This window comes from Triturus cristatus, chromosome 7 (assembly GCF_964204655.1).
Source record: "Triturus cristatus chromosome 7, aTriCri1.1, whole genome shotgun sequence".
In the NCBI taxonomy this organism is placed as follows: domain Eukaryota; kingdom Metazoa; phylum Chordata; class Amphibia; order Caudata; family Salamandridae; genus Triturus; species Triturus cristatus.
The window spans coordinates 516,260,731-516,279,146 of NC_140590.1; the positions used below are offsets into that span (position 1 = coordinate 516,260,731).

The 18,416-nt window shown below is 48.3% G+C and overlaps 1 protein-coding gene across 1 annotated transcript in view; it reads left to right on the forward strand.

The window, feature by feature from the left end:
- Positions 1-18,416, forward strand: part of SEPTIN9 (septin 9) — an 844,294-nt gene that overhangs the window by 210,628 nt on the left and 615,250 nt on the right. The window contains exon 2 of the mRNA XM_085616876.1: positions 5,403-5,465. Coding sequence (XP_085473002.1) covers positions 5,403-5,465 — 63 coding nt within the window. The remainder of the gene's footprint in view (positions 1-5,402; positions 5,466-18,416) is intronic.

Here is an 18,416-nt window from a genome sequence, read left to right on the forward strand (position 1 = left end):
ATATCCAGCCCATTGATGGCGGATCTGACAGAGAACATGTCGACGGTAGACACACATATGTTTGCGTCTTAGAAACTGGAACTGGAGGGAACATACATGTACTTGTAACATGCATATAGAACCGTTGGGGTCCAAGATAGGGGACATAACTGATCAGGAAAATCCACATTTCCACAAACCACACACACAACTACACACAACCACAACCACTCACACAACCACATGCACAACCACACACACAACCACACCCAACTACACAACCGCACACAACCACACACACAACCACACACAACCACGCCCAACCACACACACAACCACACACACAGCCACACACACACACAAAACCACACACACAACCACACACACAACCACACACACAACCACACACACAACCACACCCACAGCCACACCCACAACCACACACACACAACCACACACACAACCACACACACAATGACAACCTCAAACACAGCACACACACAACACACACAACCACACACACAACCACACACTCAACCACAACCACACACACAACCACACACACACACAACCACACACACACAACCACACCCAACCACACACAACCACACACACAACCACACACACAACAACCACAAACACACAACCACACACACACCACAAACACAACACACAACCACACACACAACACACAACCACACACACAATCACACACATAAACAAGCACACACACAACCACACACAACCACACTCAACCACACACACAACCACACACAACCACACACACAACCACACCCACACAACAAACACCCACAACCACACACACACACAACCACACACACAACCACACACACACACAGCCACAACCACACACACAACCACACACACAACCACACATGCAACCACACACACACACACACAACCACACACACAACCACACACACAACCACAACCACACACACCTAACCACACACACAACACACAACCACACACACAACCACACACACACAACCACACACACACAACCATAACCACACCCACAACCACACATACAACCACACACAACCACACATACACAACCACACACACACAACCACACACACACCACACACACACAACCACACACACAACACACAACCACACACACAACCACACACACACAATCACACACACAACCACACACAACCACACCTACAACCACACACAACCTCACACACACACCCACACCCAAAACCACACACACAACCACACACACAACCACACACACAACCATACCCACAGCCACACCCACAACCACACACACAGCCACAACCACACCCAACTACAACCACAAACACACAACCACACACACACACAACCACACACACAACCACAACCACACACACACAACCACACACACAACCACAACCACACACACAACCACACACACACAGCAACACATACAACCACACACACACAACCACACACACACACAAGCACACACACACAACCACCCCCACACACACAAGCACACACACAACCACACACACAACCACACACACAACCCCTACACACAACCACATACACACACAACCACAACCACACACACAACCACACACACAACCACAACCACACACACAACCACACGCACAACCACACACACAACCACACACATACACAACCACACAACCACACACAATCACACACACAACCACACACACAACCACACACACAACCACACACACACAAAACCACACCCACAGCCACACACACAACCACACACACAACCACACACACACACAACCACAACCACACACAACCACACACACACACAACCACAACTACACACACCACACAACCACACACACAACTACAACCACACACACACAACCACACCCAGAACCACACACACAACCACAGCCTCACACACAACACACACACACCATACACAACCACACACACAACCACACACACAACACACACAACCACAACCACACACACAAAACCACACACACATAACCACAAACACAACACAAAACCACACACACAACACACAACCACACACACAACCACACACACACAAACACACACTCAACCACACACACAACCACACACACAACCACACACACAACCACACCCACACAACAAACACCCACAACCACACACACACAACTGCACACACACAACCACACACACTCAACCACAATCACACACAACCACACACACACAACCACAATCACACACAACCACACACCCACAACCACACACGCAGCCACAACCACACACAACCACACATACAACCACACACAACCACACACACAACCACACACACACAACCACACACACACAACCACACACACACACACAACCACACACAACCACACACACAACCACATGCACAACCACAACCACACACACAACCACACACAACCACACACACACAACCACACACACACACAACCACACACACACACAACCACCCACACAACCACACACACAACCACACACACACACAACCACACACACAACCACACACACACAGCCACACCCAACCACACATCCACCCACACCCACAACCGCACCCGCACCCACAACCGCACCCATGCCCACACCCACACCTATAACCACACCCACACACACAACCACAAACACAACCACACACACATCCACACACACACACAACCGCACCCACACCCACAACCGCACCGACAACCACACACCCAACCACACACACACACACAACCATACACACACAACCACACACACAACCACACCAAGCATTGGCATTGCCAATAGGTCTCACCTTTGGGACCTTATAAGTGTTTAGCCATGCAACAGTTGATGTGGTTGCACCAAGGATATTGTGCTGCATAACTAAATACTTAGAGGGTCCCAAAAGTGAGACCTATTGGCTATGCCAATGCTTGTTAAATGGTTTTAGCAATTAAGTGTACAATAATCCATTTAGAGATGCCCATTTGTGCAAGTGCATACGCATGAATTCATACACATGGGTAGCCATCTTTGATTATTTTTTTTACTTCTGTAAAACCTTTCAAAGATGGGTGCCTATACATACGCATGTGTGTTCATGTGCTCCCAACGGCGCACATCTTTGAATGGTTTGTGTTAAAGTAAAATACATTTGAAGGTAAATGAAAGATGAGGTGGTACTACCAGTCCGGTGGCAGTGTTATGGGAACAGCCAGACAATCTCTATTGTAAAAAAACTTTGGCTAAAAGCCATTTTTTAATTGAAAAATACATAATATCTCAGTAGTCCCTGCCACTGAAGTTGAGTACTTTTTGTGTATTTGTGTACAATAGGCAAGAGCAGAATTCCATCATTCACAGTCAGGCTAGCCAATGGTATAAGTGGACCCATGGTCTATGCTGCAATGGGTGGATGAAATATGTGAAAAACTCAACAACAGACCAATGGGTGGAGTATATTAGATAGATATATACTTTTAGTACAGTCAAAAGGTCTTGGCCAACCACAGACCTGAAAAGGACATCTGCAGCTCTGTCATTGTCTATATACCTAGTTAGCCAGTTAAACTCTAGAGCACATTTTATTAACTTGATTTCTGCCAGGTGGAACCATGCTCCTGTGTATCTTTCAACAGGCTCTTTTCAGCATGTGCCCATCGTTCTGTGAAGGTGATTGCATCATGTTCCTTAATACTAAAAAGTGCCGGTACTCACCAAATTGATTGGGATGTGTCTTTAGGGTCTGGTAGGGGCGTGTCTAGGGGCGTGACTTCGAGGCAGGTATTTAACAATAGCGCCATTTTATATTCAATGCAACTGCGCTCTAGTGTCCTTCGGCCAAGTTTCTTCATATGTCCACTTCGTAATTGGTGTTTTTGCATTTTTATATTGTGCTAACTTGGCCAGAGGGCATTAAAGCTGTTCACTTGAGAAGCAGAACTTTTACATAAAAACATGCTTTTTTTGTTTTTATGTCACAGGGAGATTACCCAGAATAACAGGATGTTGAGCGGAAGCTGGGATTTCAGCTCTCTGTGCCATAAAAATAAAATTAAGTATGCTTTCATGTAGAACATGCACTTCTCCTGCCAAGTGTGCGCTATATATAACTGCAAAAAAGTACTAATTGCGCACTGTACACATGAGCTCAACGTGGCCCAGGGCGTTGTTCGCTCTGACAGTGTATTCCAGCCCTGCAGCCTTACACTCTAACTGACAATGCAAAAGTTCCAATGTGGGTAGCTCTGTCCGACAGGCCACATCTCCATATTCCTGTCACACTGTCAGTAAAGAGTGCAAGGCAGCAGAAGCAACAGAGCAATGGAATGCACTCACTGTTGACCGTCAGAGCGCCTCACAGACACGCTCCCCCTGAAGATATTCAGCAGCACCTGCGCTGCATGTACCCATAACCCAGAGCCCGACCTCAGCTTGACTCTAGGAGTACCGGTACTCTCTTGACACAAGGAGAAGTTCCGGTACTCTAGGGAGGAAAACTGAGAAGTGCTGGTACTCAGTACCGGTGAGTACCGGCCCATTTAAAGCACTGCTCCGCACACATGTGGCTGGAAGGAACTCCTTCCTCGCTCGGGCCCTTAAGAATCAGCACATTTACTCCTAGACACAGAATGGGCAAAACCCTTTGAATACATCAGGCCCTTTTACCAAAATAGTCCAAATCTGGATGATTTGTCAGATCCTGGGAAGAAGTATTTTGCTATATTTTGTTGATGCCTCTGTAGGTTTAGATGTAATTGTTCCTACTCTGATTTTTTTTTAAATCTGTGCTACAGATGTGCAGTACGCTGTACAGAGAACAGATTCTGAATACGAAATGGTAACTAGCTCATAAATGCTGGCATAAAGTGTTTAGCTGCCACTATCAAGGTAGGGTAATGTATCTTCAGCCCAGGGATATCAATATGTATGGCTGGGAAAGAAGGCTTCAGAACAGATAGATGTTTGAGACCACACCCTACCCATATCTACAGTGAGTTACTGACAAATCTTGTTCCTCCCAATTCTAAGCGTCCATTACTCGTTAACCCAAAGACAGTGGGTGGCACCCACTCTGGCAGAGGCGGTGCCACTACTGGCAGAGGGCAGGCCAGCAGTGGCGGCGGGTGGTGAGCTCTATAGGAAAATTCGTACCGCCGGCACTTCACAAATCAAGCACTGATATTAGCGTGATCCCACGGTGTGAAGCCAAGATATACTTCAAGTCTGAGACTCTCTCAAGAGTTCTTGTAGCCCTGATAGACAGAACAGGGGGGAGTGATGGTTTTAATATACAAGAGCTCCAGTTACTAACAGTGCTATTTCTGTTCCTTTATTTCTGCACATGTTCGGCCCCTCTGCATTGTCGTGGCTGTGAGCACATCACCACATGCGACTGAGCCCACCTCAGAGAGGCAGAGTGCAACTCACCCAGTTTTTTTTCGTCTTTACAGGTATTACAAGAACTTCCAGTGGAAGGCTAAGGAAACTCAGTGACGTGACAAGCCCAACTTCAAGTAAGTTAAGTTTTAGACTGCCCAGTGTAACGTGGAAGGGATGGGGGGGTGGGGTATGAGAGCAGGCACCTCGCTCTGCTATGAGGGATGCACCTATGCATTCATGATGGGGGAGAATGGCCTGCAAGACCCTGCTCACCTGAGATTTAGCTTTACTATCTTTATTGACATTTTTCTTAGCTATGACATTAAGGGCCATATGTAGGTAGCATCACATTTACCGATTCATAAATACCGAATTTTACCGATTCGGTATTTATGAATCGGTAAATGTGATGTAGGTAATAATTCGGTAAATTTTACCGAATCGGAAAAATTCGGTAATTATGAATCGGTATTTACCGATTCGGTAATGAGGCATACCTTCCCATTGATTCCTATGGGCCTGGAGGCCCATAGGAATCAATGGGAAGGTATGCCTCATTACCGAATCGGTAAATACCGATTCGGTAATGGGGGGAGCATATTCAAGGGTGGCAGGGTGTCACATTGACACCCTGTTGCACCCCTGAATCTTGCATGTGTGCACATGTGGTGCACATACATGCCCTAAGGGCATGTATGTCTGCCACATGGCACTCTTAAATCTGCAAAATATTACTTTTTGCAAGGTATTCGTTATTTATCACCAACCTGTATTTGGTGGTAAATAACGAATTCTTAATACTAATTTTCTCTCTTTAGAATGCTCCCTACATATAATTTCAGGATTCGGTATTTACCGAATCGGTATTTTACCGATTCGGTAATTTACCGAATCCTGAAATTATGCCTCCTACATCTCAAATAGCTAAATACTATAGCTAAATACTGGTCGGTAATGGGATATTTACCGAATTTCGGCCGTTACCGACCGGTATTTAGCTACCTACATGAGGCCCTAAGTCTTTTCACTATTTCCATTCGGTCAACTTTAAGCATGATGTAATATGATACACAATACTTGCAGTAACAAATGAGCAGCTAACGAAGTATGCAAAGTATAAAGTTTTAGAGTCTAAATGTCCTGGGGTTTGAAGGAAGGCAGTGACAGCATAGGTTATTCTCATGTCCCGGTATTAATTAAAAAATGTTTTACTGAAGTGCTGTGTAACTGGTGGGGTAGTGATGACGATCCTCATGTATGTATGATGTATGATCGGTAAGCATGTGTGACGTTATCAGTCTTGCATTAATTGCAGTAGGAATGGGCAGTTTTCGAGGCCTTTCTGAATTTCAGGTGATCAGGGCATTACCTTAAGGCCAAAGGGAGCTGATTCCATATTAAAGGTGCCTGGTACGAATAGGCTTTTCCTGCTGTTCGTGTTTTTTTCAAAATCCCTAGGATTAAAACTGCCCTTTTTTAGTATATCATATCGTCACAACTTCTTCTGCAATTCCGCAAGCGCTGAGATACCCCTCTGGGGGTGATTCATGCGCTATATAAGCTTATAAACATAAACAAACATAAACAATGGCTTTTTTGTCAGCCTGTGTCCTGGTTGCGTGAGGGGATGGGCGCGTTGGGCATCTTCATGGCCGAGGAGCTACGAGTGTCATCCCATACGAGAAGGGGCCAGAGAAGCAGTGATAGCCACAGACCGGTAGCAGCGTGCTGGGCCAGGTCTTTCTATACTTCATGTCCTCACTATAGGACATTATCGTCATTCCACTGTCAGGGAATAAATCTATAGTCCTACACGTTCTCGTGAAAATATTCAAGTCATTTTTATCTCAGATAGCGCCCCACAAACCAAGGATCTTTGCGTGCTCCAATCAGTGTTTGCAGAAAAGGCTTCCATCGATGGTGGACCTATACCTGTTGAGGGTGCCAAGAAATATCTCTTGCAGTCAATGCAATTTATTTTCTGCTCCACGCTCACCATGTAAATAAAGGGGTTGGTGCTGCCCCTGTTGTCGCGACAGAGCAAATGAAAAGTGCTCTCTTTGGTTTGTTCTCAACCAAGGTTTCTATCCATTGTGAAATGGAAAGAGATAAGTTCTCTGCACCCTGCAGAGCCCTGTGCACACTCTAGAGTTGCTATACACGAGCCCTGTCTGTATGGTTTGGTAGACATGTGCAATCCTACCACATGGTCTTTGGACTCACTTACTAGGTTTTCTGTTTTTGCCGTCAACCCTATCCTTGCTGCTTATGTTTGAGCTTTAGGACATCTTTAAAGAGCAGCATGCTGGATAAATTAGGTTTATTTATTCATTCAGCATTTAAAGAACCACATAAATTAACAGTTGGTTTCGTTGGTGTCGCACATAACGCCCTCCAACAAGTTACCAATGGTCTCTTCTCTTTTGGACAACCCCCCTGCTGGGGCCAAATCTACTTTACTAACTGGCTCTTCCAACAATTCCGCCCACCTTAACACAAGAGCGATAGGTCGCGACTGAAGGGCTTCAGCGGACATCAGGTTGTGTCCCATAGGTCATGAGTTTGACTCCCAGCAATGCCATGTGGTCCCAGCCTTTCACCTCAGGAGTCTGAAGATGGAGGACCATTGACTTCGGGCATTTTCTGACCCGGTATGTATAGTGCTCCGAATTGGCAAAAACGACATTAAGTGCTGCATAAAGCAAACATGGGAAAAGGCATAGGTCTGCTTTAATGTAACAATGCATGTAAAGGCATTCATAAAAGATGCTTACATGAATTGCAACCACAAGTCCTGTTTTGCACATCAAAGCCTGTCGGACAAGCTTTGCCAATGCTGGGGAAAAGTAGAAAACAATGATTGCTTTTTTAAACAAAATGCGTATAGAAGATAATGGATTGAATGTGATGAACAGTATGATTATTGAGTGCAATTTTCAGGTGTACATTAGTCCCTTATCCATTTCAATGCAAGCATTTCCTGGAAGGTGGAGTGATAAACCAAATAGCCAATAGCAGAGAGTGAGAGGGAAATACTCTGGGCGCAGCCAGAGCCTGCTCCATGCATATTTTAAATAATTGGTAACAGTACATCTTGCAGACAGTTGTGCTGTCCAGCCAGACCTTTAAAAAAATTGGGGGCATATTATCAAGAAACGGCGTTAAAATTATCGCCTATTTAGCGGCAGAAAACTGCCGCTAAAGCGGCGATAATGGGCTTGATAATATGCCCTTGAGAATTCCCATAGAAGCCCAGGTTCTGGTGTGAACATGGGCTTCTGCTGGAATTCTCCAGGGCATATTATCAAGCCCATTATCGCCGCTTTAGCGGCAGTTTTCTGCCGCTAAAGCGGTGTTAATTTTAACGCCGTGCTTGCTAATATGCCCCTTGGTTGTGAGGACATGTCACTGCTGGCTGCCCTGAGTTCCTCGTGCGGTCCTTTCTGTGACACACATATCTGGAGTCTCTATATCATCGTCTTCTCTCCCTGTTATGTTGTTTTATTGTTCCCGCTCCAGAATGCATTACTATTGCTATTTAGGTTCTGAATGAATTTTCATGCTGGTACTAAAGGTGGGTAGAGAACGCTGTAACATCTTTGGATGCTGAGATTAGGACAGTGGAGTCAGAATCCCTTCTGGTGCTGATGGTGGGGATGTTAGTGCCTACTGAATGCCTTTTCGTACCCAAGGGAAGCACAATAGAGTTTTCTGAATGTGTTTTCATGATGATGGCAAGATGGCAGAACAACCTCTTGCACTGCCAGCCCTTTATCCTGGTGTGTCCAGGACCTAAGAGGCGGCAAAAACCCTTCATCCCAGGACACCCGTTCATCTTGACTGGGATCCTTCTTCTAAAAGGACATTTGAAGATGATAAATGAGGTGATTAACATGGCTACATGCCCCCAATAAGACATATGTGTAGCTGTAATTGAAACCACCCCTCATTCATTTTTGCCTGAACCTTTTACAACAATAGATTACCTCCTTAATAATAATATAAGAATATTTTATTTATTCAGTGCCAGAAATAGAATTTAGCATTATAAGCTTAGTATCTCTTTATACTTGAAAAGTATATAGATGTTTGGCAGTAAATAAAAATGACAAAATGTTCTGAATGTATTTCTGAACATAAGCATATTTATTGCAAATAAAAAATAACGTGATCGCAAATTGCAATTATTTATAAATGCATGCAGTATTCTTTAAATGCAGATCTTGTATTGTCTCAAACAATGAACAAGCAAAAACATACACATGAATGTGTGGTTTATATATGAAGACAGTGCTCCGTTGCTCTCTTGCCAGGTTTGCGTTATGCAAATTCACATAAAGGCTTACGCGAATAAATTTATATACTTCTTCAGATGTATAAACAGAACATTTTACAAAATAAATATATACAATTATTTCAATAGTTCCCTGTCACTACTCTCGAGTCAAAGTTACTTCAAAGGAATGTTCAATTACGACCAGTATTTGAATTCCAGAGTGGAGAGCCCTCAATACAACTCTGAACGGTTGAGAGCTCTGCTGCAGGCGGCGACACCTCTGTAGAGGGGTAAGGGACAGTGATAGGAATTCAACCTACTGGCCTCCTGAGGTGCTAATAGGGTGGCTGTTCCATAGGCAAGATGGTAGTGCCTGTCCTGCAGTGCTTAATTTGTGAAAGTATGAGTGTTGGTGCCCAAAGCTGTGCTCAGAAGCCCGCAGATGGCGCTTTAAAAGGTTAGCCCGCCAAATACCAAGTCTGATTAATCTTAGATCCACCTCATGCCTCTTTATTTCACTATCAGACACCCCTCCCCCCTTTATCTCACTCTTGCAGGTTCCTTCATTCTCCCTTTGTGACTGGTTTTCAGACTGTCTCGTCCTCCTTTCCCATTTGTGTGTTACCCTTTTGCTCTCAAGAAACGTCTGAACAGGAAAATTAAGTGTCGTTCCCCAAAAATGAGTGCCGGTGACCCTCACCAGCAGCCACCGGCTAAAATTAAGCACTGCTGTCCTGGTTGTTAAAATTTTATATATACCAAGAGCTATGTAGTCTTCATGGATCTTGACCTTTTGCGGTTGGTTGTACATAAGCGAGCAATATGTACATTAAAAAAAAAAAAAAATTGTTGATTTACATGCATTTACATGTGTGGGTGTGCGTGTGTGTGTGTCGGGGGGAGAGACAGGGAGCACTTGTTTTTAGGTCTCGCCTACGCAGCACGCATGCGCTGCATAGGAGGGGACCTCTTGGAATCAATCAGCTTTTTGGCCAAAAACGTGCACGCTTTGCATTGCTTTCTATTGCAATGCGTGCACGTTTGGCGTTTCCCTTGCAGGAGCGAGCTTTGGCGACATCCGTTTGTAATTATCCTGCAAACAGATGGTGCCCCTGCTCGCTCCCGCATTAGAAACGCTGTGTGTCTGTTTTTATTTTTTTGCTACAGGCAGTGCATACCGAAATTGAAAGTAAAGAAGGCCTACAGTAAGACACATGTATTTACGGCAATGCTAGGAAAAGCTGCGTTTATCCATTTTGAAGTGGAGTGCTCTTTTGATTGATAGGAGGGTGCGACCAAACTACACTGCGTGCAGGACATAAAATGCGAAAGCATGGCTGCTTCTTCAACTAATGTATTACTTGAGAAGATTATATTAAAATGCTAACGCTGTCTTCTTGTTCATTTTTTATACATTGTGAATGTTAAATATGCTACTCAATCGTATTGAGCAATCATTTTCGTCCGATTTTTACCTTTCGTTAAAAGCGTTTTGCCTCCTGTAATCCGTTTTAAGGGAGAGTTATGCCTTTCGTTTCAGACTGTCGTAAAGCTATCGACACTTCCCATTTGTGGTGTGTCGCAACTAGTAGTTTTTGCTGTACCGCGGCTGCCTTGGTGATATGGTGGCAGATTGAGAATGAACTTCATTTACCAGCATGCCTATTGCACACAGATGTGGCTGTCATGCGGTGAATTTTGGAACTCCGGCCAGTGAGCCTGATTTGAACGCACTTGGATTGGAATCATGAAGCCTGCTGTAGCGGTGATACTGGTTTTCGTCGGGTGTTGCAGTAACGTGGTGTTTTTGGAGCTACTTGCCAGGTAACAGAATGGAAGGCTGAGCTCTCTGCAGCCCCATGTGACACGCAAAGACTTCTAAGCGCCGGGGACACCCAATAGACTACAGAGCACCTAGAACGGTTAACGTCTCTAAAGACCAATTTTTAAATGCCAAGCGACTGTTTTGGAAGTTTTTGAATACAGAGTGTCCCTATCTGGACCGCAGTTAACGACTGAGAAACTTCAGGGTGTCCCAGATTGTTAACGGAAGCTTATAGGTGGTCCCTTATGAATCTAGTATATTTTTATTTTTATTTTTTTTTGAAAAACCTTTATTTCAAAAATCAGGACACAGCTATTCAGCCGACAGCCCGAAGGTTCGGCAGCATTGAGAGTTAGATACAGTGATGTGTCCCCAGTACAGTACAAAGAGTAGCGCAAAGGTCCAATTTTAGGTAAACACAAAAAACCCCCGAACAAACCCCAGCAAGGCAAGACATTGAAAGCCCATGGTGAAAGCCCCCAGGGGAGGCCGGACCCCACTCATCTACTAATTACAAGACAGTGTACGGAGGAAGAAGGGGGAAAGCAGAGGCCCAAAACAGTTCCGATAACCAAACTGTGCTAGAAAGAAGGTCAGGGGGAAAGCTGTTCCTCGGGAGGTTCCAGATCCGGGGCAAGACATATTCCCCCCCTGTATTGGTTCCACCGCCCCCAGATGGCATGCCACTTCCGGGGGCGACCTCTGGAGCAATAGACCGTCTTCTCCCTAAACATGCTCCAGTCCATGTTCTCTTTCCACGCGGTCAGTGTAGGGGGTCCCGAGGAGCCCCACAATCGCGCGATATCCCTTTTAGCGACCATATTACCCAGCGTCACCCATCGGGTCTGCGCCTCATCGAGGTCAGTGGGCCCCCAGACGTTCAGGAGGCAACACCGCGCCTCCGGCTGCACAGCAATGCCCGTCACCTCCCCCATAACTGCATGGACTCTCCTCCAGAACTCCACAATGACACCACATTCCCAAATGATGTGCAGGAAAGTGCCCACCATACCACATCCCCTCCTGCACAGGCCGTCCTCCGAGAATCCCATGTGGACCAGCCTTGGCCCCGTCACATACACCCGGTGCAGTATTTTAAGCTGCACCAGCCTCAGACGCGACGGGATCGCAACCTCCTTAGGAGAAGAAACCGCTGACTGCCAGTCCTCATTATCCAACTCAAGGCCATCCCTAGTCCACTGTTCTCTCAGCCCCAAAAGCATGTCTGCCCGGACGTTAATCAATTTCTTATATATGAGCGAGATCGTGCTCTCGGGCATATGACCATCGAGGACCCGGTCCTCAAGGGGAGAGGACTCCGGCACCTTCTCACCCTCCACGAGGACTGATCGGAGGGCGTGGCGCAACTGGATATACCTGAAATACTCGGAGGGCCCCAGCTCATACTCAGTCTGCAACTCCTCGAAGGACTTCACCCTCCCCTTATGCAGCACATCTCCCACCTTGGATATACCTATCAGGTCCCACTTATCGAAACCCTTCGTATGCCAGAGCCTTCCCAATCTCTCCGATTCAAACAATGGGGTAGCGAGGGTGAGCCTATCCTTCCAGCCCAGCGAGTCAGTCGCCATCTTCCACACACGCACCGCCACACCTGTGGGCCCCGTGAGGGACGAGTCTAGGGACCGCGAATACAACGCCCTGTAGTAGTTGCCACCACGCAGCAACCACCTGTCCATGGCATACCCAGGGCTGAGGGCGGGGCCATAAAACCCATGGTTGATCGCGCTCAGCTGCGTGGCCCAATAGTACCGTCGGATGTCTGGGAGCGCAATGCCCCCATCGTACCACGGGAGCGTCAACTTTGCAATAGCTATTCGCGGTCGCCCATCCCATAGCAACGTCCGTTGGAGGCCTTCGACCTCCCGAAAGTATTTGGCCGGTACCCAGTCCAAAGTGTTCTGGAGGGCGTAGAGGAAGCGGGGAAGAGACATCATTTTGAACAGGGCCGCACGCCCAACAAGGGAGAGCGGCAACTTCCGCCAACCTTCAACATCTCGCCTCAAACGTGCCAGGGGGGGGAGCAGATTCTTCTCGTAGCGCACAGCAGGGTCCATGGATATAAAGATCCCCAAATACACGAAGCCCTGCTGGGCGACCTGTATCGAACATGTTCTAGGGATCGGTGGGACCTCGCCACTAAGAACGTACAAGTACGATTTGCCCCAATTAATAACGAGCCCCGAGTTCCTACCGAACGATGCGAGTACGTCACAGACCACTATAAGTGACTTCGTAGGTGAGGCAAGGTACAACAGGATATCATCGGCATAAAGCGAGATACGGTCCTCGTGATCAGGCGACCACCGAAGGCCCCGTATATCCGGGTGCCAACGTATCCACGCAGCCAACGGCTCAAGGGCGAGGGCGAACAAGAGAGGCGACAGGGGGCAACCCTGGCGAGTACCCCTACCAAGCCGAAACGGAGTAGATGCCCGACCATTCACCACAACATTCGCTAGCGGCCCCTCGTACAGCAACCTAACCCAACTCACGAAACCGCGACCAAAACCAAACTTGGCCAGCACGGCCCATAAGTATGCCCACTCCACCGTGTCAAAGGCCATCGTGGCATCAAGAGACGCCACAATAGCCGGTTCACGCAGCGTGCCCGCCCTGGCGATGACGCCATGAAGACGCCTAAGATTTAATGCTGTATTTCGGTGCGGGATGAATCCGGATTGATCCGGGTGAACCAAGTCGCCAAGAACCCTAATCAGGCGGGTCGCCAGGAGTTTAGCCAGAATTTTCGGCTCAGCGTTGAGGAGTGAAATGGGCCGATAGGAGGCGCACCTATCTCGGGGCTTACCCTCTTTATGTATGACCACGATCGAAGCCAGCCGCTGGTCCAACGGAAGGATCCCCCCCCCCGCGCCTCCAAAAACATGGCGCGCAGGTGAGGGGCGACCCTATCCGGGAACAGCTTGTACAGATCAATCGGCAATCCATTCGGTCCAGAGGCCTTACCCGAGTTCAACGCGCGAATAGCCCCCGCCACCTCGTCAACCGTTATGTCACCATCCAAATCGTCCCTATCTATGTCAGATAGGCAGGGCAACTCGATATCACGGAGGAGATCCGACGAGTCCTCGGGCGGCCTGTCCGACACAGAGGAATAAACCCTACGAAAGTACTCCGCGAAACACTTCACAATCCCCTCAGGTTCCGCAATCACCTCTCCCCTCTCTCCCGTCAACTCTGGCACCACTCTATTGACCCGTTCTTTCCTGTCCAACCACGCCAGGAGTTTCCCTGCCTTATCTCCGACATCATACAGGCGGCCCTGTTGTTCCCTACTGAGGGTCTTAGCGGCGTTCGTCACCAGGTCCCTATACTCCGTCTGCTTCAAACAAAGCTCATGCAGTGAGGACTCTGTAACCCCTTCCTCCAAAGCCCCCTCAAGGGCCGCAATCTCCTCCTCTACCTGCTGTACCTCGCCATCCCTCCGATTCTTGGCAGCCACCACCAGGGAGAGGGCTTCCCCCCGAAGCACGGTCTTAAAAGCTTCCCACAGCAACACCGCCGAGTCCACAGTTCCCAGATTGTCCTCGAAGTAATTATCTACCTTCTTTACCAGGGCGCTGCGCATCTTGGGGTCTCGAAAATACCATGGGTTGATGGGGGCCACCCTCCCTCCTCCCTCCCGACCGAGATCCAGCCGGATCCACACTGGCGAATGGTCAGAGATACCGCGTGCCATGTGCCTCGCCTCGGATACCAACGAGGCATGTGCGGCGAGAGTGAGCAGGTAGTCAATGCTGGAGAGGCTACCATGCGCCCCGGAGTGGAACGTGTATTGACTCTGTGTGGGGTGCCGGAGTCTCCAGCAGTCTATCAGACCAAGCGTGTCTAGGAAATCTGGAAGCCATTTCTGAGCCCCCCCTGTGTCCCTGGGCGGGTATATATCCAACAGTCCGGAGCCCACTGCGTTGAAATCCCCTCCCACTACCAGCATACCCCCCGGGAGAGTCAGCAAAGCCCTGCCCAGATCAGCAAATGTGGAGGCCTGCAGGGCCGGCGGGACATAAACCGAAACCAAAACCAGAGTCCTTCCTTCCCACCGTCCCGCCACCACCACAAACCTCCCCCTATCGTCAACAATGGTGGAGTCCACCTCAAAAGGCAACGATGCTCTAACTAGGATGCCCACACCCCTGGACCCAGAAGAGAATCCCGAGTGTGCAATGAATTTATACCCCTTCCTATTCAGGGCATAGCACGTATTACCTATGAGATGCGTCTCCTGCAGCAGGGCAACATCTGGCATTGAGCGTTTCAAACATTGCAAAACAATCCCCCTCTTGATGCGATCCCCCAAACCATTAACATTCCAGCTTATAACACTTAAGCCTCTACCCCCCATCCTCAAACGGAAAGAGGCCCACCCCACACCCGAGGAGCCACCATGGAACAGCCCTGAGGATAATCATCATGCCTTGCAGAAATAAACCCCCCAACAACAAAGCCCCAATCCCCGAAACTCCCCCCACCCAGCACCCCTGCTGCAGCTTACAAAGCCCCCCCAACTTGCAGTGTGCCTGTCGCCCTAAAAAACCCCAAAAGTCTACAAAAAGTACCCTAAGGGAGGAAAAGAGCACCCCTCGTCCTCCCGCAACCCTCCACAGTTACTGCATTCTGTTCAGTTTCTCAAGTATAGTCAAATCAAGTCAGGCCGTCTCTGAGATATCAGCCCTGTCCATCCCGGCCACTGTCTCCATGCTCGGCTGTGTCGTCCCCCGTCCGTCGCCGGGGCAAAGCGTCCAGCCATTCGTCGGCCATAACAGGAGAGTCAAAAAAGAATGTTCGATCTTCGTGCACCACCCGTAGTCTGGCAGGGAAAAGCATGGCATACTTCAGATCCAGTTCCCGAAGCCTCCGCTTCACCCCCAGGAAGCTCTGTCGCTGTCTCTGCACCTGCTGGGTGAAGTCCGGATAAAAATTCACCGATGCATTCTGGAAGGGAACTGGGCCCGTCACCCTCGATGCTTGCAGGATAGCGTCCCGATCTCGAAAATGAAAGAGCCGGGCGACAATCGGCCGCGGCGGGGCACCCGCCTTGGGCCGCCCGCCCGGCACCCTATGGGCCCTTTCCACCGCAAAAAACTTTCCAAGGCCCCTAGGCTTCAGATGATTAAGGACCAAATCCTCAACAAGCAGGTCCGCCGAAGCCTCATCCGAGGACTCCGGGACCCCGATGACGCGCACGTTGTTGCGCCTGGCCCGGCTCTCGAAGTCCTCCAGCCGGCGGGCGACGAGGTCACTCTCGGCCCTCAGCTTACGGACCTCGGTCTGCAGTTCCGCAACATCATCAGTGAGGCCCGTGGTCCTGAGGTCCAGGTTCTTAACGCGTTCGTTCGTCTTGCCCAGGTCCGAGCGGATCAGATTGACATCCACCAGGATGGCGTCCACCTTATGCGCCAGGGCCTCGAACTGTCTCCCCATCGAGGTCTGCATCCCGTCAAGCGCGCCCATGACATCCTGTAGGGAGAGCTCCGGTGTCACCGGCAAGTCCTCCTTCTGGGCATCCGGCGCCTGGCTCGATCCACTCGGTGATACTTTCTGGAGAGCGTAGCGGTCCATGCTGTTGACTTGGGTATACGTTCCCCGCCTGGTAGACTTAGTCTTCAGCCGATCCCCTTCTGCTTTGCCCGACATAATGGACTCCAAGCAGTCCAGTGCAGTTAAGACTGGTCCCTCTCAGAGAGAGGAATAAGGAGTGAGCAGTTCTGCCTTATGCTGCCAGAGTAGCCCGCCGAGCGTACTTGGGGTAATAAAGCCACCCAGAGCTCTCCAGTGTCCGGGCAGACAAAGGGAACGAAATCGAAAGTGAAAGCGCGGGGACCTCCGTCCGACAGTTCACACCTCGCCTGGCCGTTGTTGATCAACTAGGAGCCGGGCATCCTGCCAACTCTAGCCCCTGTCGTCCCCGGGAGATAGGCCGCAATCTTCCGCCAGGCGTAAGTCCGGTTCCCGATGGGCGATCCGACCGCGGGTAGCATCAATCGCCTCCCTGACAACTCAGCAACACGATGCCATGCATACCATCAGGATTAGAGACAGGATAGTCGACGGAGGGCACGAGGGTCTCGGGAGCTCAAAGCTCACGCGGCCATCTTGGTCAAGCGCTAGGCTCCTCCCCCCAATCTAATCTAGTATATTTTTGATCAATTTTAATAATATGATATGTATTCCTACTGAGCGTCATGAGTACATGTCGACTGCCCCCTACTCTAAAGTTTCTACATGACCTTAGGTATACTAAGTTTGTGCTGTCTCTAGAAAGCGATAGTTTTATTTTCAGAAGCAGTTTTTTTTCCCAGACCTTTGAGGGTACCGTGATCGGGCCGTGCTTAATTTGTAGGTTTTTTAAGTCCGGTACTAAAAGAAGTACTTCCCTTGAGAGCCAAAACAGAACAAAGGCAGTTTAGGGAGCTAAAATGATACCGGTTCTCTGCACAATAGTATATCTTTGCAGACTATCCTAATGAGGTCTGAAAGTAAACTTGGGTAAATAATGCTTCGAGACTATGGAGTGTGGAAACTCAAGCTATCAGTGGAAATTGGAATCTTTATTAGTCTGACATGGGATAAGTAGCGGCCGTGGGACACTTTGTCCTAAAATGCACTGTATACAGTGGCATTACCAGCACAATTTTGCGGTGTATTAGGCAAATCTTTTTAAGCTTTTCTTCTAGGCACGACATGGCTTTTATTTTTAAGGTGCTTCAGCATGGAGATGTATACAGGGCTGTAATGTTAGCGCCTGCAAGGAGGGACCACATATAACACTTTTCATTTTAACTTTTCAACATAATACACATCAGCCACAATACTCTACAACATAGCTAAAACTTCAAGATAAACACATAAGGTCCCAAAAATTGAGACCTATTGGCTATGCCAATGCTTGTTATTCTTCTACTGCAGCAAAAGCTCTAGGGCCAGCCCTGGTGATTTCTAGCC